Source organism: Meles meles, chromosome 11, assembly GCF_922984935.1.
Source record: "Meles meles chromosome 11, mMelMel3.1 paternal haplotype, whole genome shotgun sequence".
Taxonomy (NCBI): Eukaryota; Metazoa; Chordata; class Mammalia; order Carnivora; family Mustelidae; genus Meles; species Meles meles.
This window is the reverse complement of record NC_060076.1, coordinates 48,739,313-48,766,267: the sequence shown is the minus strand read 5'-3', so window position 1 is coordinate 48,766,267 and position 26,955 is coordinate 48,739,313. Positions and strand designations below refer to the sequence as shown.

General features: G+C 43.9%; 2 protein-coding genes, 1 long non-coding RNA gene and 2 pseudogenes across 3 annotated transcripts in view; 4 read left to right on the top strand and 1 right to left on the bottom strand.

The window, feature by feature from the left end:
* The first annotated feature begins 431 nt into the window (after positions 1-431).
* Positions 432-1,026, top strand: LOC123952849 (annotated as a pseudogene).
* Positions 1,027-6,410: 5,384 nt separating this feature from the next.
* On the top strand, positions 6,411-7,011 carry LOC123952848 (interferon alpha-1/2-like). The gene has a single exon (XM_046022430.1). It carries the CDS (start codon positions 6,448-6,450, stop codon positions 7,009-7,011), a length of 564 nt encoding a protein of 187 aa, XP_045878386.1. The 5' UTR covers positions 6,411-6,447.
* A 1,976-nt stretch (positions 7,012-8,987) lies between these two features.
* The window catches only part of LOC123952853, a 35,275-nt gene continuing 17,307 nt past the window's right edge, over positions 8,988-26,955 (bottom strand). Inside the window, exon 3 of the long non-coding RNA XR_006820752.1 lies at positions 8,988-9,068. This is a non-coding gene — a long non-coding RNA (uncharacterized LOC123952853). The remainder of the gene's footprint in view (positions 9,069-26,955) is intronic.
* LOC123952840 (interferon alpha-1/2-like) lies at positions 12,345-12,959 on the top strand. Its single transcript, XM_046022424.1, has one exon. It carries the CDS (start codon positions 12,381-12,383, stop codon positions 12,942-12,944), a length of 564 nt encoding a protein of 187 aa, XP_045878380.1. The 5' UTR covers positions 12,345-12,380; the 3' UTR covers positions 12,945-12,959.
* Positions 26,015-26,834, top strand: LOC123952829 (annotated as a pseudogene).

Here is a 26,955-nt window from a genome sequence, read left to right as displayed (position 1 = left end):
AATTAAAAATCACCCAAAGGGCACCTGGGTGGCTCAGTGGGTTAAGCCTCTGCCTTTGACTCAGGTCATGATCCCAGAGTCCTGGGATCAAGCCCCTCATCAGGCTCTCTGCTCAGCAGGGATCCTGCTTCCCCCTCTCTCTCTGCCTGCCTCTCTGCCTACTTGGGATCTCTATCTGTTAAATAAATAAATAAAATCTAAAAAAAAAATCCACAAAGATTCTGGAGGCCAATATAATACTTAAAGAAAATAATAGAAGGTTGAGAAACCCATGCTCCAAACCCAAGTAGAAAGTGTAGAAGGAAAGCAAAAAGAGAAGTAGAAAGTAAGGGAAACATTCAGAAATTGAAAACTTCTATGTCCCCTACTTAAGCCTCACACACAAGAAGAGATGTTCAGAGAAGCTAGAGCCATGGGTCTGAGATGTGCGCACCCCAGCCAGGCCAACAGCATCTGGAGGATACCCCATGGCCCTGCCCTGCTCCATCTTGGTGGCCGTGGTGGTGCTCAGCTCCCACTCCCTTGGCTCTCTGGCATGTGACCTGCCTCAGGACCACGGTCTGCTGCACTGGAGGGCCTTGTTGCTCCTGGGACACATGAGGAGACTGTCTGCTAGCTCCTGTGACAAGTACACAAACGACTTTGGCTTCCCCCAGGAGGTGTTTGACGGAAAGCAGCTGCAGAAGACTCAAGCCCTCTCTGTCATCCATGTGACGAAGCAGAAGACCTTCCACCTCTTCTGCACAGAGGCCTCACCTGCCCCCTGGAGCACGACCCTCCTGGAGGAATTGTGCTCAGGACTCTCTGAGCAGCTGGGCCACCTGGAAGGCTGTCCCATGCAGGAGGGGGTGGGAGAGACGCCCCTCTCAATGGGGACTCCATCCTGACGAACTACTTCCAGAGAATCTCCCTCTATCTGAAAGAGAAGCAATACAGCCCTTGTGCCTGGGAGATGGTTCGAGCGAGATCATGAAACCCTTGTATGCATCAACCACCTTGCAAGAAAGATTCAGGAGAAAGAAATGACACCCCTTTCAACATGGAAATGATTCCCTCTGACTGATAACATCACACATTCCGGAGTTCTGCCGTGTCAGAGACTCTCATTTCTGCTGTCGCAAAAACATGAACACAGTCAGTTTGTCAAGTGTTTTCAGAACATGTCAACTCTACAAGCAGTAGTCGCTTACAGATGACCTTGCTTGTGTCTATTTATCTATTTAAATATTCATTTATGTAAATATTGATAAGATTCAGTTTTCATGTAACATGATGTGAACATTTACATTGTAGAATATAATAAAATATATTTTTAATATGTATCAGTTTATCCTTTTTTCTCTATAGAACTTTAAGTACAAAAGGGTTTCAAGGAGGCACAAAACGTCTGATTGTGTAACTTGAAAATCGGACAGCAGAATGCTTTTATCATCATACTGCATTAACGTTGGAAATGACAACTGACTATCTCTAAGACAACTTGCACGTTGACCTTAGGCTATAGGACATAATAAATAGAGATCCTGATGTCTACATCTTTGGTTGTAGGGATATATAAATATGGTTGCTATAGGGATGAGATCTAAAAACAATCCTCCTACCTAGTGTTCTAATGAAGAAGAAAGGAAGTGACTTCTCTCACCTGCTGATAGAACGGAGACGTTGAAGCACAAAGGAAGTGCACACAGAAAAGCAATGGACCCCTGCACAGGTCACTGGCAGACATGAAGGCATGTATGTCCAGTGTTGGGGGAAGGTGAGCGGGCATTTGACATGAAACGCCATGGCTGAGGTGCACATCTATGAGGCAAAGCGAGAAACAGAGGTGGTCATGCAGGGAGACCGTGTCATGTGAGAAACAGACATACACTTGATTCTGAGGCTCTTCACCCATTGAATGGAGGGGAGAGAAGAGCCACAAAGGAGACAGTGGACTCTTGGCCACAGGGATAAGAGAGGATGCTGGTGAGTTTCTTGAAGGAAGTAAATGTGCTTCGAAGACCGTCAGTGGATCCCTAGAAGATGTGGATGGAAACTGCCTGCGATGTCAGAAACACAGTTGCCTTTGCTGATCTTCCTGAGAGTCAGTTTGGTGGAATGCATAAGCAGAGACCCTGGAGTGGGTGGGAGCAAGAGAAGTCAGTGCGTCTGACTTGGAGAAGAATATTGCATGGGATCTGGGAATAATGGGGTTGGTTATTCTGGGCATAGTTTGCCCTTTTATGTCATTTCTTTTTCCCTGAGTCATTTCATGGATTCGATGTTCTGGCAAATCATGTTAATATGTTTAATGTTATATTGATTTTTCATCATGACTTAACTACTGAGGGTGGTTTATCCTATCTTGGTTCTTACTTTCTTGCACATCAGTGAGCTGCTCGGCTTTAAGGACTCACTGGGCAGGAATGGATAACTCATTCAATCCTTCATCAAATTATCTATTACTACGGATAAAATCATGTTTCCCAGAATTATCGGCCTCATTATTAGGTTCCCTAAGTCCTCCTTGTGACACTGTTTACTACAGCGGCATAATACCCCATAGTTTTTTCAAGAGATTTTGATATGGTAAGAATTCTTCTCTGTTGTTCGCTGCTAGTATTTCCTCATGTTCCGAATATCACAATGTTTGGTGGATATGCACATCACAAGATTCTCATGCACATAAACACTGACAGACTTTCTTCAAAAATAAAGGTGGGAAGCTGAGTCAGGCATTCTCTCTCCTCATATTTACAGCAATGAGAAATCATTGGTCAAATCAGCTGAAAATACATAAATCATGGAAATCCATGGAGCAATAGTGAGTTGTGCATAATTCAGGAGTACCAAGAGATTTAACAATTATAACAGAATAGCGTGATTATTCACTGAACTATGAAATATGCACTGAAAGGCACCTAGCAGTGCATCTTCCATAGGGAAAGGCATAAATATGGTAGCAGTCGTCTTATCTTAATTCTGACAGCTATATATGAGAATATTGTTTGTCTCCTCCTACACAATTCTTGGGAACAGTGTGTCCTACACGTCAGTACCTGACTTGCAAACGAGGCAGTCTCCCAAACTGGAATTCTGTTGTGAATTCTAGAAAAGCCTGACCCATTCATCCCCCATTGCCAAGAAGGGTTTTTATTTTTCACCAGTGATGAGACGGTGGCTTCTACGAACATCTGAGAGTCGAGAATAAATATCTAGGTGGAAGTGCAGAAGAACATGCTATTTCCTAATCCTTCTGCACCCACCCTGCCCTCTACCCTCCCCCAACCCTCACTGCAGAACACATTCCCCTGTCCTAACAGTTACCTTCCTCGCCAAGGCAGAAGTCCCCACAGCACACTTGGCATTCACTCTCTGGACCTCTCAGCCTGTTCACACAACAGCTTTCTGTTCTGCTGTCATCTCAGCTTAAAGGTTTTCGTGAGGAGCAGCACGAGAAAGCAAGTAGAAGACAAAAACGCAATGAAATCTCTAGGTTTTGCAGAACCACCTGCTAGAGAGGCTTTGCTCAGATTTCCATCCAATGTGATGGAACAGCAGCTGTGGCTGAAAGGAAACAGAGAGCAGGATCAGGTTGAAGGGTGGCCTAGTGAAGCTCCTCTCCAGGGAGACTGCCCCCTGGTAGCCATGTGGGACAAGGGAGGTGACCAAAATGGGACCTCTTCCTGAGGATGTCCCTTCCAGCTACACAAAGCCTACTTGTGGACACCCAGAGATTCTAATGCTGTCATAAACCTGTTTCCTTACTCTGTCTATGACAAAGAGTAAGTCGTGAACCTGAAATCACTATAGGAATTTCAGCCCACAGTCACTTTCAATTCCAGTGTTATTGATTATTAAATAATGGAAAGTATTGGAGAACCAAGCACAAAGGACAGATGCAGGCACAAGGGGAATGAACACCCCTGCCAATTTTTTTTTTATTTTAAGGATTTTGTTTATTTATTTGAGAGAGGCACAGCATGAGAGGGGGAAGGTCAGAAGGACAGCTGACTCCACGCTGAGTAAGTTGGGGCTCGATCCTAGGACTGTGAAATCATGAACTGAGTCCAAGGAAGATGCTTGAATGACTGAGACACCAAGGTGCCCTGACCCCCGGCACCTTTTCATCCCAGGCATTTCTGGTCAACCTGCCAGGGGATGTAGAAGAGGCAGGACTCAGGGCTGGTGCCCATGGTCAGACTGGGAGACATTACCCTGCACTACCGGCAACAGGCAGCCAAGGTTTGGCAGCTTCAGGAGCCAGAGTGCCCACTTGCCCTCCCTCCACAACCCCACAATCCCTGTGCTTTGGAGCTCAAGGTCCCCAGACGTCTAGATCCACACAGAAACACACTAATTTCAGGAACCCTGCCGATATGTCTACAGCCAAAGAATCCCAGAGCTCAACTGTGCCTCTGTTGGAACGCTGCTTAAGTTCTCGTTACACCAGGAGTACAACACTCCTTTGCTCAGATAACCAGGTGATGTCTGGAAACATGAAAGTGTTGGAATTCAGCAGCAGTGTGGGAACCTGGAAGGAGAACAGAAATGGGAAAGTGTCCACTGGATTAGTGACTTATCCTTGGCAGGAGGAACAGTAGGACAGTAAGGCAGCATCGAGTCAACGGTCTCTCTGTGTCATTCCCGAGACTGAGAAGGTTCAAGTGGACACTAGGAGCACAGAGTTCTCCTATGTAGATGTGGACCATGGTAGTCTTCCCACCACGGGTGACTGCAATATGCCAGCAGCCTGAAATGTGCTGGAAGGAGGAGGGTTACCCAGTGCAAGCTGCAAACATCTTTCTCATTGGCAGAAAAACCTAATGTCTCATGAGTGTTTAAAAGGGATCCTAGGGTGCCTGGGTGGCTCAGTGGGTTAAAGCCTCTGCCTTTAGCTCAGGTCATGATCCCAGGCTCCTGGGATCCAGCCCCACATCGGGCTCTCTGCTCAGCGGGTAGCCTGCTTCCTCCCTCTCTCTGCCTGCCTCTCTGCCTACTGTGATCTCTCTCTCTCTCTGTCAAATAAATAAATAAAATATTAAAAAAAAATAAAAGGGATCCTGCCAACTTGTCCTTGGAATTTTAAGTCAGTCATGCAGTTGACTCCTCCCACACCCCATGTTGCCATACACAATCACAGACAAGAAGCCTTTGGCATCCACAGTGAGATCTAGAATCCTTGATCCCTCACTCTCTCCACCCGATATTTTCATGGATATTACCTAAGAAACAATGGCACAGAATTCTTAGAGGACACAAAGTGTCAGCAAGGTCAGTGTGACAAATCTAGGAATAACAGGAATCCCTTAGGAATGGAGGAGTTTCTCTCCATCATTTCCTGGGTCTCAGAGTCTTACCTGGACAGGTGATCTTTCTTACTGGTGAGCTGCCAGTGGTGTCTTGTGGCCATTGCTGATGGCTGAGGCCTGTTGTGATGCAGGCTTTGGAAATGAAAACACAAACACATTAAATTTTATGATTTAGCTCTACAAAACTCATTCAACACCTCAGTAATTATCTAGTGTAAAACAGAAAAAATGTTTTGACAATACCTTCCAGAGGAGGTCGTAGCAGGTGAAGTGAAAGATGATGTTGTCGTGGTTCCTGGGTGGCTCAGTCACTTGGATGGCTGCTTTCAGCTCAGGCCATGATCCCAGGGTGCTGGGATGGAGCCTCGCATCAGGCTCCCTGCTCGGTGGGAGCCTGCTTCTCCCTCACCATGTGCCTGCTGCTCTGTCTACTTGTACTCTCTCTGTATCTTTCTCTCTGTAAAATAAACTAAAAAAACCTTAAAAAAATGATTTTGTCATATGAGGCAACATTCAAATTCAGTACACTAAAAACACATGTTAAGTAAATAATTCCAGTTTTCACTTGCATTTAGCAATCTGGATTGATTGGAAATGTCCAGGTACACCGAAATCATTATGTCCTTTTAGAAATTGTTAATTTGCTTATGTACTCCATCTACTAATCTGTATACATGTAAAGAAATTATAAGTCACTCATCCAATTTACTTATATACATAAGCATCAATAGCTTTAAAATGAAACTATTAGCTTAAAGTTTTTAGTCATTCTGGACCCTGAATTGGATAAACATTGCAATTTTTTTTATCTTAAAGCACAGACAAAAGTACAATATATAATGATATATACGGTGTCTCCCTGCTATTAAGTTTTCTTGGAATGCAATTAAAAAACATCCAAAAAGATTCTGGAGGCAAGGATAATTCTTGAAGAAAATAATACATGGTTGAGAAACCCATGCTCCAAACCCAAATGGAAAGTGTAGAAAGGAAAGCAAAAAGAGAAGTAGAAAGTAAGGGAAACGTTCAGAAATTGAAAACTCCTATGTCCCCTACTTAAGCCTCACGCACAAGAAAAGATGTTCAGAGAAGCTAGAGCCACGGGTCCCAGACGTGACCACCCCAGCCAGGCCAACAGCATCTTGCAGGATAACCCATGGCCCTGCCCTGCTCCTTCTTGGTGGCCCTGGTGGTGCTCAGCTGCCACTCCCTCAGCTCTCTGGCATGTGACCTTCCTCAGGACCACGGTCTGCTGCACTGGAGGGCCTTGATGCTCCTAAGACAAATGAGGAGACTGTCTGCTAGCTCCTGTGACAAGTACACAAACGACTTTGGCTTCCCCCAGGAGGTGTTTGACAGCAAGCAGCTGCAGAAGGCTCAAGCCCTCTCTGTCATCCATGTGACAAACCAGAAGACCTTCCACCTCTTCTGCACAGAGGCCTCACCTGCTCCCTGGAACACAACTCTCCTGGTGGAACTGTGCTCGGGACTTTCTAAGCAGCTGGGCCACCTGGAAGCCTGTCCCCTGCAGGAGGCTGGGGTGGGAGAGACGCCCCTCGTCAATGGGGACTCCATCCTGAGGAACTACTTCCAGAGGATCTCCCTCTACCTGCAAGAGAAGCAGTACAGCCCTTGTGCCTGGGAGATGGTCCGAGCCGAGATCATGAAACCCTTGTATGCATCAACTGCCTTGCAAAAGAGATTAAGGAGCAGGAAGTGAGACCCCTTTCAACATGGAAATGATTCTGACTAATAATATCACACTGCCATGTGTCTGTAGTGTCAAAGACTCTCATTTTGGCTGTCATCATGACATGAACTGAATCAGTTTGTCACATGTGTTCAGGCAACATGAAGTCAACGTTACAAACACCTGTCGCTTTCAGATGACCATCCTGATCTGCCTATTTAACTATTTATTTATTTCACTGTTTATAAGATTTAAGTTATTTTTTTATTGTTTTGTATTAGTTGTACTTTCCCTTTGTGGTTAAGAGAATTGTATATGTTTTGCGTATATTAAATTCTTTATTTTCTGTTCATTAAATGTTTCTATAGAAAACTTCTTGCTTTTGTTTCTTATTGAAGCAGGAAACAAGTCTGATTAATCTGATGAAATAAAGGCCTGTACCAGTCTCTCACTCGTTATTTTGTTTTCACATTAGAAGTGATCACATTGACTTCCTGGCAGTCACTTAGCATGCTGTCGTCACGGGAAAGGCAGACTTCACGAGTCCAATGCTGTGACTGTATCTTGGATTTTGTAGAAAAACTAACCTCAGGACAATAATCGTAGTGAAGTAATACCAGTTATGTTAAAGGAAAGAGTGAGAAGAAGGGAAATTACAAATTCTATCAGTAGAAAAAGAAGCAGACATGTCAGGAAATCAAATGAAAAGCACCAGATACATTCTACATCACACTGGTAGACACCCAAGTGCGAATATTCTTTACAAAATTGATGGGTCAGGGGCACCCGAGTGGCTCATTTGGTTCAGTGTCTGCCTTAGGCTCAGGTCATGATGCCAGGTTCCTGGGATCAAGCCCTGGGTCGAGCTCCACATTCAGCTGCGATCTGCTTCTCCCTCTCACACTCCCCTGCTTGTGCTTGCTGTCTCTCTCTCTCTGTGTCGTATAAATAAATAAAATACTTAAACAAAACAAAACAAATCAAAACAAAGAAAAGGAATCCTTGGTCCTGCCATTTACAAGCCATTCCATTCACGTAAAGCCCAGGGAGGGAAGTGGTCACCTGGGAGGAGAGCGTAGAATGAGAAATGGTGCCTCAAACCTCCCCTGGTTAAGGGAGAAAAGAGCCACACTGCAGACAAAGGTGTCTGCAAAGAATGGCCCTAAGGCAGTAGCATAAGAGCGAATATTGTTTAAGAGTCTATTTCAAACCCAGAAAGGCTTCAAGGAATTACGTCATAGCAAAGGGTGCATGGAAAGTGTCCATGAAGCCGGGAAGTAGAAGGGTTGTGACTATGGGGACCAGCTGTTTTGACTGAATTACTCACCAGAAACCGTACTTTTGGCAGAGGAAAGTTCAAGAACAGAAGAGAAGGTAGTGACTATGGATAGAATATAGATCTGGGAGATTTACCTTCTTTGGGCTAATTAAACTTCCATGAGAATATGAAGAAATAATTGAAATGGGTGATGCCTTCTAATGTCTTCTAATCCACATAAAGCATATATAAAGAAAAACAGACAAAAATGAAAAGGCATGAAAAGCGTACTGGAACATTCTGCAAATGAAAACTACCCTGTTCTATTGAAGTCTCATGAAGCGAAAGAAATGAAGCTGAATTAGGGGCCAGGTCACCCCCCACTGGTTCCCCAGGCCACCAGAAGCCCTGAGGTGCAACGCCCAGCCCATCTGTGGGGCTCCTACTAGTTCCCCATGGCAGCATCTCAGCTCTGGGCTGTGAGCTGCCTCCTGGCCCTGGGCAGCATCACAGGGGGACCTGCTCCTTCTGACACAGAGGAGGAGCATCAGTCCCTTCTTCTGAACCAGGAACAGCTCCTCTGGGACAAGGTGCGTGGCTGCCAGTTCCGGGAGGTCCACACCAAGTCGGTCCTCCACCAGATGCTGCAGCTGACCTTCACACTCTTCCCCACCAGGCACCGCCATTTGCTGCCTGAACCCGTCCCAGCTGGGGCAGCCAGCACCCTGGACACCTGTGTGGTACCTGCGACGGGAGTGGGGGAGTCTCCCCTGGGTTTGAGGTCCCTGGCATGGCCTTGATGACGTGCTTCCAGAAAATCCATCTCCAACTGAGACAGAAGAAACAGAGTGACTGCCTGGGAAGGAGTCTGAGTCAAAATCAGGTGACCCATCTGGAGTTAGGTTACTCAGCATTGTGGTTAAGATGTGTCTGTGACAGGACTGTCCCTAAGGTCCTCTGTCTGCAGGACAGAGCTAGCCTGAAGTTGTTCATGTGTTCACGGATTGCAGGATCCTCTGGTTTTTGGATCTACACTGAACCAGTTGGAACACCTTTCCTGACTCCACAGCTGCAACAACAAGAACAAAACCAACAAGCACCAACTGCAAGAAGATGGAAACAACAACTCTTCTTAGATCCACTCACACCTGAGTTCTCAGGGCCAGTCTCAGGGCTGGCACCGGGAGATAAAGGCGCGCGCAGACAGTCACACCCGCCAGGAGCAGGCAGTGATCGGAACTCGAGCTGTTTACAGAAGGATGGCTCGAGGCTCTGTGTGCCTCCACTGGACAGTTACAATGTCCAGGCCTCCCTAGTTGGTGGAGCCCACAGGTTTGTGAGTTGTACCTTCGGAATCTCCACTAGGCTCCCCTGTGAAGGTCAGAGGGAAGTCTCCTGGCTTGCCAGCAGAGAGAGGGGGAAAGCAATCACTCTAGGACAGTCAGGAGTCTACCTCTTCAGACGGTAGATGCCAAGGGGATCTGTGACCAGGAACCTGAAGGAAGGAAGTCAGGAAGAGGGGACAGCAGACTTCCCACTGGAGATGCAGGGGTGATTCTGGACTCTCCAACAATGCACGTCCTGGAGACATGAAATCGCAATGTCCCTTGCATATTTGGAAATCGAGGCACGGTACTGAAAGTCCTTCCATCTGATGTTAGTGTGGAATGAGAAGATGCCCTAAAGCTTCAGAGAACCTTTACCTTTTAAGGCCGAGAAGGAGAAGGGGAGCCTGTCAGAGGCACAGAGATGGAGCAGCCTGTGCAGGTGGGATGCAACCAGGGAAGAATGATCTCCAGGAAGTGTGGAAGAAGGGAAGATTCAGAATTTCCCAAGAGGAACCTCAGGCACGAATTTATCACATGGGCTACAGGACTGTACCCGGTATCGGGATTCTGTTTCTACCTCGTTGTTTGATCACGAAAACCCCATTTAAACGCTCTGCAGCTCAGTCTCCCCAGATGTAAAGTGGGGTGGAAATATTCCTAGAGTTGTTGTAAAACAAAGTGGCACATTTCAACATATCTAGTATCTTCCATTGAGTGAGAATTTAACAGATGGGCACTATTTGTTACGTTTTCCCTAAAAATTGATCTTCTCTTATCCTTTTCCCTGTAACTGACTGCAAAGGGCTGATCCTCTAAAATACCATTGTGAAAAAAAAATACCCATTGGGAACAGGTGGCCTATCCATTGAATGTGATTAGTTACATAATAATGTAATATGTATACATATACACTGTACCTATGTCCGCATACTCTGTACGTTCTGGTACAGCACATTTCCCCTTCCTCCATGCCCTCCGAGATCCCATCCTTTCACTCTCCAATCACAGTGTTTCCCTCTCCCCCAGTGTAGAAACATCCTGTGAGCTCCCCGTCCTCCCTCTCTCCTCAGGATCCTCTCATGCCCATTCACACAGCTGCTTCCTTTTCCTTTGTGGTTTCTGTCTGGCCATTTTACTTTCAATTATAAGCCACAAAGAAAAACAAAGGTAGTTTGAAATTTCAAGGATTTTTTGAAACTCTCTTAGAAGACCCTTGTTTTCTTTTCTCCTGGTAACTACTGTTGACCTGAGGGAATGTCCCCAGTGCAGTGATGTCACAGTGGCAGGAACAGAGAGGAGATAGGAGCAGGAGGCTGCTGATCTGTGGCCCGTCACAGTCTTTACAGGGGAGGCTGCCATTGTGGGGGCAAGGTGGGCTAGACAGGGACCAGGTGTGGGCACGGGTTCATTTTGTATGTAGAAGTCTGTCCCCTGGTAGGAGATTTTCCTCCAGAGCAAGCAAACAAACACAAACAAAAACTTTCCTGGAATGAACACGCTCTCCTAGTGTTATAAGCCATGAACTTCAACAAAAATACCCTCCTTTAAAAAAGAGCATATGGGGCGCCTGGGTGGCTCAGTGGGTTAAGCCGCTGCCTTCGGCTCAGGTCATGATCTCAGGGTCCTGGGATCGAGTCCTGCATTGGGCTCTCTGCTCAGCAGGGGCCCACTTCCCTCTTTCTCTCTCTGCCTGCCTCTCTATCTACTTGTGATGTCTCTCTGTCAAATAAATAAAAAAAAAATAAATAAAAATAAATAAAAAAGAGCATATAAGTTCCTAGTAAAAGTGAGAAGAAGGTCCTGAGATTTTCTCCATCCTTCCTGCCCTGGAGCTGCAAGGTCTCTCCCCATTACAGCACACCCCCCCCAACCCACACCAGAGGCAACGCTTGTCCAATTGCTTCCAACAATGTAACAAGTAGTTCTTAGGGTTGGGAACAAGACTGCAACATGCCATGGGCAGTCTTGTGGAGGTTGCTGGTGTTTGAGCCTTGTTTTAATGTGGGCTTTGGAAATGAAATACAAATAGATTCTACATAATCATTTAATTCTTCAAAACTTACTCATCACATCACGAATTCTATATGGTACTAGATAGAAAAAATATATGAGAACAACTTGATGAGTATCTAGCCACAAGTGAAGTTAAAAATCAGTTTCTCACTGAGGTCATACGAAAATACAGTATAGGAAAAACAAATGTACAATAAATAATCGAATAATTCATTGGTTGTTAGCAATTTGGAATGATTCTCAGTGTCTAGGGACACCGATATTATTATGTCTTTCTAGAAATACTTAATTTGCATTGTACTTTTATATTTCCATTTATGTAAGAAGATTTAGAAGTCACTCATCATATTTAGATATCCAGTAAAGGATAAATTGCTTTAAAATACAGCTTTCAGGTGAAATTTTTAGTCAATCGTAACCCTGAATTGAATAAACAGAGTAAAATGAACTCTGTCTTTTTTAATCTATAAAGCAGAGCTATACATACATAACTGTATAGAGTGTAGATTCCGTTACCAAGTTTTGATGGAAGGACAATTACATAAATATTCAAAGGGCTGTGACAGGAGGCAGCAATAGGAAAAAGAAACAGTTGAGAGACCCATGCTCTAAACCCCAGTAGAAAGTGTAGAAAGGAAAGCAAAAAGAGAAGTAGAAAGTAAGGGAAACGTTCAGAAATCGAAAACGCCTATGTCCCCTACATAAGCCTCACGCACAAGAGAAGAAGTTCAGAGAAGCTAGAGCCACGGGTCCCAGACGTGCCCACCTCAGCCAGGTCAACAGTATCTGTAGGATCCCTGATGGCCCTGCCCTGTTCCTTCTTGGTGGCCCTGGTGGTGCTCAGCTGCCACTCCCTTGGCTCTCTGGGATGTGACCTGCCTCAGGACCATGGCCTGCTGCACTGGAGGGCCTTGTTGCTCCTTCGACAAATGAGGAGACTGTCTGCTAGCTCCTGTGACAAGTACACAAGTGACTTTGGCTTCCCCCAGGAGGTATTTGATGGCAAGCAGCTGCAGAAGGCTCAAGCCCTCTCTGTTGTCCATGTGACGAGCCAGAAGACCTTCCACCTCTTCTGCACAGAGGCCTCACCTGCTCCCTGGAACACGACCCTCCTGGAGGAATTGTGCTCGGGACTCTCTGAGCAGCTGGGCCACCTGGAAGCCTGTCCCCTGCAGGAGGCGGGGGTGCAAGAGACGCCCCTCGTGAATGGGGACTCCATCCTGAGGAACTACTTCCAGAGAATCTCCCTCTATCTGCAAGAGAAGCAATACAGCCCTTGTGCCTGGGAGATGGTCCGAGCAGAGATCATGAAACCCTTGTATGCATCAACAGCCTTGCAAGAAAGATTCAGGAGAAAGAAGTGACACCCCTTTCAACATGGAAATGATTCCCTCTGACTGATAACATCACACATTCCGGAGTTCTGCCGTGTCAGAGACTCTCATTTGTGCTGTTGCGAAGACATGAACACAGTCAATTTGTCAAGTGTTTTCAGAACGTGTCAACTCTACAAGCAGTAGTAGCCTACAGATGACCATGCTCATGTCTATTTATCTATTTAAATATTTATTTATGTAAATATTGATAAGATTCAGTTTTCATGTAATAGGATGTGCACCTTTACATAACAGTATATAATAAAATATAGTTTTTATATGTAATCAGTTTATCAATATTTTCTTTATGGAACTTTAATTACAAAAGGGTTTTCAAAGAGCAACACCAGGTCTGATCATGTAACTCCGTTGGAAATCAGACAGCAGAATGCATTGACCATCATACTGCATTAACACTGGAAATAACAACAGACTTTCTCTAGGATTACTTGCACTTTGCCCTTAGGCTACAGGATATAATAAATACAGATCCTGATGTCTACATCTTTTGTTGTAGGGATATATAAATATGGTTGCTATAGGGATGGGAATCTAAAAACAATCCTCCTACCTAGTGTTCTAATTAAGAAGGAAAGGAAGTGACTTCTCTCACCTGCTGCGTGAACGGAGAGGTAGAAGTACACAGGAAGTGCACACAGGAAAGGTGTGGATCCCTTGACAGGTCACTGGCAGACATCGAGATATGTATGTCCAGTGTCGGGGGCAGGTGAGCTGGCATTTGACAAGAAACGCCGTGGCTGAGGTCCACATCTACGAGGCAAAGCCAGAAACAGAGGTGGTCATGCAGGGAGACCGTGTCATGTGAGAAACAGACATACACTTGATTCTGAGGTTCTTCACCCATTGAAGGGAGGGGAAAGAAGAGCCACAAAGGAGACAGTGGACTCTTGGCCATATAGCACAGGGATAAGAGAGGATGCTGGTGAGTGTCTTTAAGGAAGTAAATGTGCTTTGAAGACCGTCAGTGGATCCCTGGAAGATGTGGATTGAAACTGCCTGTGATGTTAGAAACACAGATGCCTTTGCTGACCTTCCTGAGAGTCGGTTTTGTGGAATGCATAAGCAGAGACCACCCTGGAGTGGGTGGGAGCATGAATAAGAGAAGTCAGTGCGTCTGACTTGGAGAAGAATAGTGCATGGGATCTGGGAATAATGGGGTTGATTATTCTGGTCATAGTTTGCCCTTTTATGTCATTTCGTTTTCCCTGAGTGATTTCATAGATTCGATGTTCTGCAAATCATGTTAATATGTTCAATGTTATATTTATTTTTCCTCATGACTGAACTACTGACAGTGGTTTATCCTATCTTGATTCTTACTACCTTGCAGATCAGTGTGCTGATCGAATTTAAGAATGCACTTGGCAGGAATGGATAACTCATTCAATCCTTCATCAAATTATCTATTACTATGGATAAAATCATGTTTCCCGGAATTATCGGCTTATTAGGTTCCCTAATTCCTCCTTGTGACACTGTTTACTACAGCGGCATAATACCGCATTGCTGTTTTCGAGATAGTTTGATATAGTAAGAATTCTTCTCTGTTGTTCCCTGCTAGTATTTCCTCATGTTCCGAATACCACAATGTTTGGTGGATATCCATATCACAAGATTCTCATGAATGTAAGGACTGACAGACTTTCTTCAAAAATAAAGGTGGGAAGCTGGGTCAGGTGTTCTCTCTCCTCATTTACAACAATGAGAAATCATTGGTCAAATCAGCTGAAAATACATAAATCATGGAAATCTATGGAGCAATAGTGAGTTGTGCATAATTCAGGAGTACCAACAGATTTAATAATTATAACAGAATAGTGTGAATATTCAGTGAACTCATGCACTGAAAGGGACCTAGCAGTGCATCTTCCATATGGAATGGCATAAATATGGTAGCAGTTCTCTTATTTTAATTCTGCCCGCTATATATGAGAATATTGTTTGTCTCCTCCTACAAAATTCTCGGGAACAGTGTGTCCTACACTTCAGTACCTGACTTACAAAGGAGGCAGCCTCCCAAACTGGAATTCTGTTATGAATTCTAGAAAAGCCTGACCCATTCATCCCCCATTGCCAAGAAGGGTTTTTATTTTTCACCAGTGATGAGACGGTGGCTTCTACGAACATCTGAGAGTCGAGAATAAATATCTAGGTGGAAGTGCAGAAGAACATGCTATTTCCTTAACCTTCTGCAACCACCCTGCCCTCTACCCTCCCCAACCCTCATTGCAGAACACATTCCCCTGTCCTAACAGTTACCTTCCTCGCCAAGACAGAAGTCCCCACAGCACACTTGGCATTCACTCTCTGGACCTCTCAGCCTGTTCACACAACAGCTTTCTGTTCTGCTGTCATCTCAGCTGAAAGGTTTTCGTGAGGAGCAGCACCAGAAAGCAAGAAGACGACAAAAATGCAATGAAATCTCTAGGTTTTGCAGAACTACCTGCTAGAGAGGCTTTGCTCAGATTTCCATCCAATGTGATGGAACAGCAGCTGTGGCTGAAAGCAGGATCAGGTTGAAGGGTGGCCTAGTGAAGCTCCTCTCCAGGGAGACTGCCCCCTGGTGGCCACGTGGGACAAGGGAGGTGACCAAAATGGGACCTCTTCCTGAGGATGTCCCTTCCAGCTACACAAAGCCTACTTGTGGACACCCAGAGATTCTAATGCTGTCAAAAACCCGTTTCCTTACTCTGTCAGCAGCAGTGTGAGAACCTGGAAGAAGAATGGGAATGGGAAAGTGTCCACTGGTTTAGTGACTTATCCTCAAGAGATGGAATAGTAGGACAGTAAGTTAGCATCAAGTCAACTGTCTCTCTGTGTCCTTCCAAGACTGAGAAAGTTCAATTGGATGCTGGGAGCACAGAATTCTAGGCAGATATGGCCCATGATAGTGTCTACACCACGGGTGACCCTGACAGGTCAGCAGCCTGCAATGTGTTGGAAGGAGGAGGGTCAGTCTAGTGCCAGCCACAAACTTCTATCTCATTGGCAGAAAAATCTAATGTCTCATGAGCATTCATTTTTTTAATTTTTAATTTTCTTTATTAACATAATGTGTTATTAGCCCCAGTTGTATAGGTCTGTGACTCCCCAGGTTTACACTCTTCACACACTCACCATAGCACGTACCCTCCCCAATGTCCATAACCCCACATCCGTGTCTCTACTCCCCCACCCCCCGGGCAACCCTCAGTTTGTTTTGTGAGATTAAGAGTCTCTTTATGGTTTGTCTCCTCCCGGTCCCATCTTCTTTCATTTATTCTTTTCCTACCCCCAAACCACCCACCTTGCCTCTCAACTTCCTCAAACCAGGGAGATTACATGATAATTGTCTTCCTCTGGTTGACTTCTTTTGGTAAGCATAATGCCTCTAGTTTCATCCACACCATCGCAAATGTCAAGATTTCATTTCTTTGGATGGCTGCATAGTATTCCATTGTATATATATACACCACATCTTCTTTATCCATTCATCTGTTTATGGACATCTAGGTTCTTTCCATAGTTTCGCTATTGTGGATATTGCTGCTGTAAACATTAGGGTGCACATGCCCCTTCGGATCACTACATTTGTATGTATAGGGTAAATACCCAGTAGTGCTATTGCTGGGTTGTAGCGTAGCTCTATTTTCAACTTTTTGAGGAACCTCCATGCTGTTTTCCAGTGTGGTTGCACCAGCTTGCATTCCCACCAACAGTGAAGGAGGGTGCCTCTTTCTCCACATCCTCGCCCACATCTGTCATTTCCTGACTTGTTAATTTTAGCCATTCTCACTGCTGTGAGGTGGTATCTCATTGTCGTTTTCATTTGTATTTCCCTGATGCCGAGTGATGTGGAGCACTTTTTCATGTGTCTGTTGGCCATCTGAATGTCTTCTTTGCGGACATGTCTGTTCATGTCCTTTGTCCATTTCTTGATTAGATTCTTCGTTCTTTGGGCATTGAGTTTGATAAGTTTTTTATAGATTTTGGATACTAGCCCTTTATCTGATATCTTCTTTGCAAATATCTTCTCCCCTTCTGTCAGTTGTCTTTTGGTTTTGTTAACTGTTTCCTTTGCTGTGCAGAAGCTTTTGATCTTGATGAAGTCCCAGTAGTTCATTTTTGCCCTTGCTTCCCTTGCCTCTGGTGATGTTCCAAGAAATTGTTGCTGTGGCTAAGGTCGAAGAGATTGCTGCCTGTGCTCTCCTGAAAGATTTTGAGAGATTCCTTTCTCATCTTGAGGTCCTTCATCAATTTTGAGTGTATTTTCATGTGCGGTGTAAGGAAATGGTCCAGTTTCATTTTTCTGTATGTGGCTGTCCAATTTTCCCAACACCATTTGTGGAAGAGGCTGTCTTTTTTCCATTGGACATTCTTTGCTGCTTTGTCGAAGATTAGTTGGCCATAGAGTTGAGGGTCTATTTCTGAGTTCTCTATTTTTTTCCATTGATCTATATGTCTGTTGTGGGGCCAGTACCATACTGTCTTGATGACGACAGCTTTGTAATAGACCTTGAAGTCCAGAATTGTGATGTCACCAACTTTGGCTTTCTTTTTCAGTATTCTTCTAGCTATTCGAGGTCTCTTCTGGTTCCATATAAATTGTAGTATTCTTCGTTCCATTTCTTTGAAAAAAATGGATGGGCTTTTGATAGGGATTGCGTTAAATGTGTAGATTGCTTTAGGTAGCATAGACATTTTCACAATATTTGTTCCTCCAATCCATGAGCGTGGAACATTTTTCCATTTCTTTGTGCCTTCCTTGATTTCTTTCATGAGTACTTCATAGTTTTCTGAGTATAGATTCCTAGCCTCTTTGGTTAGGTTTCTTCCTAGGTATCTTATGGTTTGGGGTACAATTGTAAATGGTATTGACTCCTTAATTTCCCTTTCTTCTGTCTTATTGTTGGTGTAAAGAAATGCAACTGATTTCTGAGCATTGATTTTATATCCTGACACTACTGAATTCCTATACAAATTCTAGCATATTTGGAGTGGTGTCTTTTGGGTTTTCCACATATAGTATCATATCATCTGCAAGGAGTGATAGTTTGACTTCTTCTTTGCCGATTTGGATGCCTTTAATTTCTTTTGCTGTCTGATTGCTGAGGCTAGGACTTCTAGTACTATGTTCAATAGCAGTGGTGACAAAGGACATCCCTGCCGTGTTCCCCGACCTTAGTGGAAAACTCTCAGTTTCTCTCCACTGAGACTGATATTCGCAGTGGGTTTCTCATAGATGGCTTCGATGATACTGAGGTATGTACCCTCTATCCCTACACTTTGAAGAGTTTTGAACAGGAAAGGATGTTGTACTCTGTCAAATGCCTTTTCAGCATCTATTGAGAGTATCATATGGTTCTTGTTCTTCCTTTTATTAATGTATTGTATCACATAATATATTGTATCACATTGATTGATTTGTGGATGTTGAACCAACCTTGCAGCCCAGGAATAAATGTCACTTTGTCGTGGTAAACCATTCTTTTAATGTACTGTTTGATCCTATTGGCTAGTATTTTGGTGAGAATTTTCACATCTGTGTTCATCAAGCATATTGGTCTGTAATTCTCTTTTTTGATGGGATTCTTGTCTGGTTTTGGGATCAAGGTAATGCTGGCCTCATAAAACACGTTTAGACGTTGTCCTTCCATTTCTATTTTTGGTACAATTTCAGGAAATAGGAAGTAATTCCTCTCTAAATGTTTGGTAGAACCCTTGGGAAGCTGTCTGGCCCTGGGCTCTTGTTTGTTTGGAGATTTTTTGATGACTGCTTCACTCTCCTTACTGTTTATGGGTCTGTTCAGGTTTTCTCTTTCTTCCTGGTTCAGTTGTGGTAGTTAGGACATCTCTACTTTCTCATAATATGTTCTTATAATTGTTTGTATTTCTTTCTTGTTGGTTGTGATCTCTCCTCTTTCATTCATGATTTTATTTATTTGGGTCCTTTCTCTTTTCTTTTTGATAAGTCTGGCCCAGGGGTTTGCAAGTCTTATTCATTCTTTCAAGGAACCAACTCCTTCTTTTGTTGATTTGTTCTATTGTTTTTTTGGTTTCTATTTCATTGATTTCTGCTCTGATCTTTATTATTTCTCTTCTCCTGCTGGGCTTAGGCTTCCTTGTTCTTTCACCAGGTCCTTTAAGGTTTAGGATTAGTTTGTGTATTTGAGACCTTTCTTGTTTCTTGAGAAAGGCTTGTACCTCTATATATTTCCTTCTCAGGACTGCCTTTGCCATGTCCCACAAATTTTGAACCGTTGTGTTTTCATTATCATTTGTTTCCATGAATTTTTTCAATTCTTCTTTACTCCTGGTTGACCCATTCATTCTTTACAAGGATGCTCTTTAGTCTCCAGGTATTTGGGTTCTTTCCAAATTTCATCTTGTGATGGAGTTCTAGCTTCAGAGAATTGTGGTGTGAAAGTATGCAGGGAATGATCCCAATCTTTGGATACCAGTTGAGACCTGATTACGACCCAGGATGTGATGTATTCTGGAGAATGTTCCAGGTGCACTGGAGAAGAATGTGTATTCTGTTGCTTTGGGATGGAATGTTCTGAATATATCTGTTATGTCCCTCTGGTCCAGTGTGTCACTCAAGGCTTTTATTTCATTATGATCTTTTGCTGGGATGATCTGTCCATTTCAGTGAGGGGGCTGTCAAGTCCCCTACCATTATTGTATTCTTGTTGATGTGTTTCTTTGTTTTTTTATTAATTGATTTATATAATTGGCTGCTCCCATGTTAGGGGCATAGATACAATTGTTAGATCTTCTTATTGGACAGACCATTTGAGTATGATATAATCTCTTTCTCATCTCTTATTATAGTCTTTGTCTTGAAATCTAATTGATATGATATAAGGATTGCCACCTCAGCTTTCTTTTGACGTCCATTAGCGTGATAAATTGTTTTCCACCCCCTCACTTTAAATCTGGAGATAACTTTCGGTCTAAAATGGGTTTCTTGAAGATAGCATATTGATGGGTTTATTTTATTTATTTATTTATTTTATCCATTCTGATATCCTGTGTCTTTTGCTTGGGGCATTTAGCCCATTTACATTCAGGGTAACTTTTGAGAGATATGAATTCAGTGCTACTGGATTGCCTGTAAGGTGACTCTTACTGTATATTGTCTCCGTTTGTTTCTGGTCTGCTGCTTTTAGGCTCTCTCTTTGCTTAGAGGACCCCTTTCAATATTTCCTGTAGAGTTGGCTTGGTGTTTACAAATTGTTTTCATGTTTTTTCATCCTTGAAGCTTTTTATCTGTCCGTCTATTTTCAATGATAGCCTCGCTGGATATAGTATTCTTGGTTGCATGTTTTTCTCATTGAGTGCTCTGAATATATCATGCCAGCTCTTTCTGGCCAGCCAGGTCTCTGTGGATAAATCTGTTGCCAATATAATATTTTTGTTATTGTATGTTACAGATTTCTTGCCCCAGACTGCTTTCAGGATTTTCCCTTTGTTACGAAGACTTGTAAATTTTACTATTAGCTGACAGGGCGTGGACCTATTCTTATTGATTTTGAGGGAAGTTCTCTGTGCCTCCTGGATTTTGGTACTTGTTCCCTTTGCCATATTAGGGAAATTCTCTATAATAATTCTCTCCAATATATCTTCTGCTCCCCTCTCTCTTTCTTCTCCATCTGGAGTCCCAATTATTCTAATGTTGTTTTGTCTTATGGTATCATCTATCTCTCGAGTTTTCCCCTCATGGTCCAGTCGTTGTTTGTCTCTCTTTTGCTCAGCTTCCTTATTCTCTGTCATCTGGTCTTCTATATAAATCTAATTCTCTCTTCTGCCTCATTTATGCTAGCAGTAAGAGCCTCTAGTTTTGATTGCACCTCATTAATAGCTTTTTTCTTTCAACTTCATTAGATTTTAGTTCTTTTATTTCTCTAGAAAGGACTTTATTTCTCCAATAGAGTTTCTCTAATATCTTCCTGCCCCTTTCAAGCCCAGGTGGCACCCTGACAATCATCATTTTGAACTTTAGATCTGACATATTACCGATGTCCATATTGATTAGGTCCCTAGCCTTTGGTACTGCCTCTTGTGTTTTTTGTGTTTTTTTTTTTTGTTTGTTTGTTTGTTTGTTTTTGCAGTGCATTTTCCCGCCTTATCCTTTTATCCAGATAAGAATATATGAAGGAGCAAGTAAAATACTAAAAGGGTGGCAAGGACCCCAGGAAAATGTGCTCTATCCAAATCAGAAGAGCCCCCAAATCCTGGGGGAAAGAAAGAGGGGGAAAAGGAGGTCAGGAAAAAATGTAAATAAAAAATATTTAAAAAGAAATATATATATTATATTGGTGAATAGAACAGAGTCACCCACTTAATTTTGGGGATATTTAGGTCTCTTAAAATAAACTATCTCCCAACATTTTAAGGAATGAAAAACACACACGCACGCATACCCCCACACACACACACACACACACATAATAAGTGTAAACATGATGAAGGGATGGAATATGACTATAAGATGAAAGATTTTAAAAAAGCTTTCAAAAAAGGAGTTGACAAGGTAAGTGGAGACAATTTGCTCAGGCTGGAGAGTAGAACAAAGACCTGTGCTAGATTTAGGGTATATCTTGACATATTAGAAGAAGTTGTATCCTAAATATTTTTAGAAGAAAAAATCCTATGCGTATACAAAAATAAAGTTAGATACAATGAAGTATAAAACGTGAGTATAATAACAAAGGTTCAAAAAGATTTTTTTAAATGAAAGGCATTGTTAAGATAAACTTGTTAAAAAACGTTAAAAGAGGAAAGAGTATAAGTTAAAAAGAATTAGCTTAAGAAAAAAATAAAAGTAAAAAAATTAATTAACTTTGCAAGACTAAAGAATCATGGGGAGAAACCCATGAATGCCATGCTTTGCTTGCTCTTCCTCTGGAATTCCACTGTTCTCCTAGGTAAGTGAACTTGGTCTTGGCTGAACTTCTTGGTGGTCTTCTGGTGGAGGGGCCTGTTTTAGTGATTCTCAAGTGTCTTTGCCAGAGGTGGATTGCACCACCCTTACCAGGGGCCGGACTAGTAATCCGCTCAGTTTCCCCTTCAGAGCTTTTGTTCCCTGAACGCTTACCATAGAGTTTTGGAGGATAGCATGAAAATGGTGGGCTCCCAATCTCTGGCCTGGAGGAGCCGAGAGCTCGGGGCCCCACTCCTCAGTGCACCCTTGGAGAAAAGTGCTCAATCACTCCCATCTCCCTGGCCTCTGGCCACGCCCCGAGCTCCCCCAGCCTATGACCAGGCATCTCTGGAACACAGCCCTGCCTGGAGTCTCTGAACCCAGCAGATCCCTGCGCTCTTCCGGGGGGTCTCCCAGGATCTTGTGGGGTCCCTGCTCACAGAGCAGAGGTCTGCCTATGCCACAGATCACAGCTTAAGGTAACCCCGAGTTGAGAGCTCACTCTTTCGCTCATTCTCTGTAACAGCTTCCCTGCTCTAATACCTGGGAGCTCTGTAATACTCAAACACGCCCGACACTTCTGTGACCCTGCAGAACCTGAGACCCGGGTGGGCTTCACCCCATCTTAGCCTCTGGAGCGATGTCCCTCAGTGGAACAGACTTTTAAAAGTCCTAATTTGTGCTCCATTGCTCCGCTGCCTACTGGGAGCCAGACCCTCTCTCTCCCAGTGGTCTATCTTCTCATTGTTTTGGATCCACTTCTCCGAAGGTCCATCCTTTCAGAAAGTGGTCCATTTTCTGTTTCTAGAATTGCCGCTCTTCTTCTCTTCGATCTCCTGTTGGATTGATAGGTGTTTGGATTGGTTTGATAAACTATCTAGCTGATCTCCTGCTACCTGATATCGCCTCAGCATGCTACTTCTCCACCACCTTGCCTCCTCTCCTCCCCACTCTCATGACAATTTAAAAGGGATCCTGCCAACTTGTCTTTGGAACTTCAAGTCAGTCATGCAGTTGACTCCTCCCACACCTCCAGTTGCCATACACAACCACAGACAACAAGCCTTTGGCATCTACAGTGCAAACTAGAATCCCTGATCCCTCACCCTCTCCACCAGACCAAATTCATGCCCTGGCCTCTCCTGGTTCTTAAATCTTCTGTCCATTTCTATCCTTCACATCTTTTAACAACTGCTTCCAGACCAGCCATTATCTCACAACTCCTTTGTGTTCCTCCTTGGATATTGGATCGATCTGAATAATTCTCCCTCTGGGTTTCTGTTTCTCTCCGAACAGCTGGATAAATAAGCGGAATCCAAATGGGGTTACTGAGAAGACAGAGGTAATGAAGTCAAAGATCTCAGAAGGGTTAGACTGCAATCAGCTTTAGTGTTACCATCTTAAAAGATCCTCATCATTATTCTAATCCAGGTGCAGAGCAGAATCATGTAGGATCTTTCAGTTCCCCTTGTCTTCATATTGGATTTCTGAGGCAATGTTTTCAGGCCTGAGTGGTCTTTTCAGGAAGGTAGAGCGCTCAGGCAGGGCGAGGATCCTTTCTCCTTCCAGAGAGGGTGAGCAGCTGGAGTCCTGGTCGCCAGTCTCTTGTGAGCTGGTTGGTGTGAGTCCTCTCATCTCTCCTCAGAGCTGAGCACATGTGGATTGAACGAAAGGGAAATGAGGTGGCTCATCTTGTAAAGCTGAGAGCCTCATGGGGACCCAAAATTTGGTGTTGAGGGATCCTCTGGCTGAGGCAGACACTTTCCTGACTTGCAATAACTCAGTACAGCCTTCATTCCCCTCGTCTGCTGCAGCTGCTCTTCCACAGTTTTGCTGCATCAAATTTGGCTGCCGTACACCCTGTCATTTTTTCATCAGATAGGGCATTCTTTCACCTTTGTGATGTTCAGACGTAACAGTTGTCTTCCCCCCTCCTCCACTCACAGCTGCTATGTTTTGCTTTCGAGGAGAGTTAACATGAGAAACAGGAAAACCGCTGTCTTAAAAATGAAAGAGAAACCCAGGGCATCCCCTTGGCCCTCCTCTTCCTTCCCTCTGTGTGATCCTCATGATGACGTAGAACATGATCAGGACCAGCAAGTCAGAGTATGTTCAGGAAAGCATGTGGAAATATTAAGTTTTTCAAATTCTCTTTGTTGTTGTTACTTAAGTTGAAAATGCAACACCATGAATAAGGAAAGGCAACAAGGTGGTTTGTCCCTGACACCATATCCTGGGCCTCACCCCCCTGCATTCTGAGCACCAGACAGGTGGCCAGATGAAGCTGCCTACTTCAACACACACTCTGAATGAGCTAGTGAAAGTCATCAGTTTCTGTGCTGGAAGTTTCTCCTGAGAGATCCAGTCAATGCTCAGCTCAGACCCAGTCCTGTGCTCAGCTCAGAAATTTTGGACATAACAAGTGTTCCCTAATTTCCGGAAAATTTGAACCATGGGGGATCCTGGGTGGCTCAATTGGTTGAGGATTTGATTCTTACTCTAACTTCAGGTCTTGATGTCAGACTGTGATTTCAACCCCATGGTGGACTTACTTTAAAAAAAAAGTGTGGGTGGAGCTTACTTTAAAACAATGAAAAAAAAAAGAAAATTAGGAACTGTGATGGCACAATAAATGTATTCCCTTATTCAAGTTGAATGGATTCTAATCAGTCTTTCCTCTACTTGGAGAAAACAACGTTCACCCTAAACATCTGGGGGTTGTCGACACCTTTGATACCTGGTCAGGAGAGGAGGAGGTCAGCACTGAGAGGGTCCCAGACACAAACAGTCCAGGGGCAAGGGCAAGGGCAAGGATCTAGGGGCAGTAAGTGCTTTGCTAACAAGGAAACCAGCCCCTGCACAGTGGGGGAATCTAGAGTCCTCAAGATATGGCCAGCCTGTCCTCAGGAGGGAGTCCAGGCTCTCCTAGAGGTGGAGGACACTCAGTCACTGCAGAGGAAAGAGCTTCGTAGAGGTGAAAACTACCTTGTCAGTGGGGTGCTGCTGGGAAAATCCAGTCATGTGGAAATAGAACCTTGACACCTCCTATTCCCAGACAAGAACCAGGCTTCCTCCTTGGGGCACTTGCAATGCCTTGGAACGCTCTAACAAAACCGTGCTATTTATTGTCGTTCATTGGGTTTCTTGGATATTACATAAGAAACAATGGCACAGAATTCTTGGAGGACACAAAGTGTCAGCAAGGTCAGTGTGACAAATCTAGGAATAACAGGAATCCCTTAGGATTGGAGAAGTTTCTCTCCATCATTTCCTGGGTCTCACAGTCTTTCCTGGACAGGTGATCTTTCTTACTGGTGAGCTGCCAGTGGTGTTTTGTGGCCATTGCTGATGGTTGAGGCCTGTTGTGATGTAGGCTTTGGAAACGAAAACACAAATACATTAAATTTTATGATTTATCTCTACAAAACACATTCAACACATCAGTAATTATCTAGTGTAAAACAGAAAAAATATTTTGACAATACCTTCCAGAGTACGTAGTAGCAGGTGCAGTTTAAGATGATGCTGTCATGGTACCTGGGTGGCTCAGTCAGTTGGGTGGCTGCTTTCAGCTCAGGTCATGATCCCATGGGGCTGGGATGGAGCCTCACATCAGGCTCCCTGCTCGGTGGGAGCCTGCTTCTCCCTCACCGTGTGCCGCTGTTCTGGCTACTTGTACTCTCTCTGTATTTTTCTCTCTGTCACATGAATAAATAAAAACCTTTAAAAAATGATTTTGTCATATGAGGCAACATTCAAATTCAGTACACTAAAAACCCATGTTTCGTAATTAATACCCCTTTTCAGTTGCATTTAGCAATCTGGATTGATTGGAAGTGTTCAGGTACACTGAAATCATTATGTCCTTTTAGAAATATTAATTTGCATATGGACTCCCTATACTACACTGTATACATGTAAAGAAATTATAAGTCACTCATCAAATTTACTTACATACCTAAGCATCAATAGCTTTAAAATATTACTATTAGCTTAAAATTTTTAGTCATTCTGGATCCTGAATTGAATATCGTTACAATTTTTTTTTATCTTAAAGCACAGACAAAAGTACAGTATATAACGATACATACGGTGTCTCCCTGCTATTAAGTTTTCTTGGAAGGTGCAATTAAAAAACATCCAAAAAGATTCTGGAGGCAAGGATAATACTTACAGAAAATAATACATGGTTGAGAAACCCATGCTCCCAAATGGAAAGTGTAGAAAGGAAAGCAAAAAGAGAAGTAGAAAGTAAGGGAAACATTCAGAAATTGAAAACTCCTATGTCCCATACTTAAGCCTCATGCACAAGAGAAGATGTTCCGAGAAGCTAGAGCCACGGATCCCAGACGTGCCCACCCCAGCCAGGCCAAAAGCATCTGCAGGATAACCCATGGCTCTGCTCTGCTCTTTCTTGGTGGCCCTGGTGGTGCTCAGCAGCCACTCCCTTGGCTCTCTGGCATGTGACCTGCCTCAGGACCATGGCCTGCTGCACTGGAGGGCCTTGATGCTCCTAAGACAAATGAGGATACTGCTAGTTCCTGTGATAAGTACACAAATGACTTTGCTTTCCCTCAGGAGGTGTTCGATGGCAAGCAGCTGCAGAAGGCTCAAGTCCTCTCTGTTGTCCATGTGATGAACCAGAAGACCTTCCACCTCTTCTGCACAGAGGCCTCACCTGCTCCTTGGAACACGACCCTCCTGGAGGAATTGTGCTCGGGACTCTCTGAGCAGCTGGGCCACCTGGAAGCCTGTCCCCTGCAGGAGGTGGGGGTGCGAGAGACGCCCCTCATCAATGGGACTCCATCCTGAGGAACTACTTCCAGAGGATCTCCCTCTATCTGCAAGAGAAGCAATACAGCCCTTGTGCCTGGGAGATTGTCTGAGCAGAGATCATGAAACCCTTGTATGCATCAACTGCCTTGCAAGAAAGATTCAGGAGAAAGAAATGACACCCCTTTCAACATGGAAATGATTCCCTCTGACTGATAACATCACACATTCCGGAGTTCTGCTGTGTCAGACACTCTGATTTCTGCTGTCGCGAAGACATGAACACAGCCAATTTGTCAA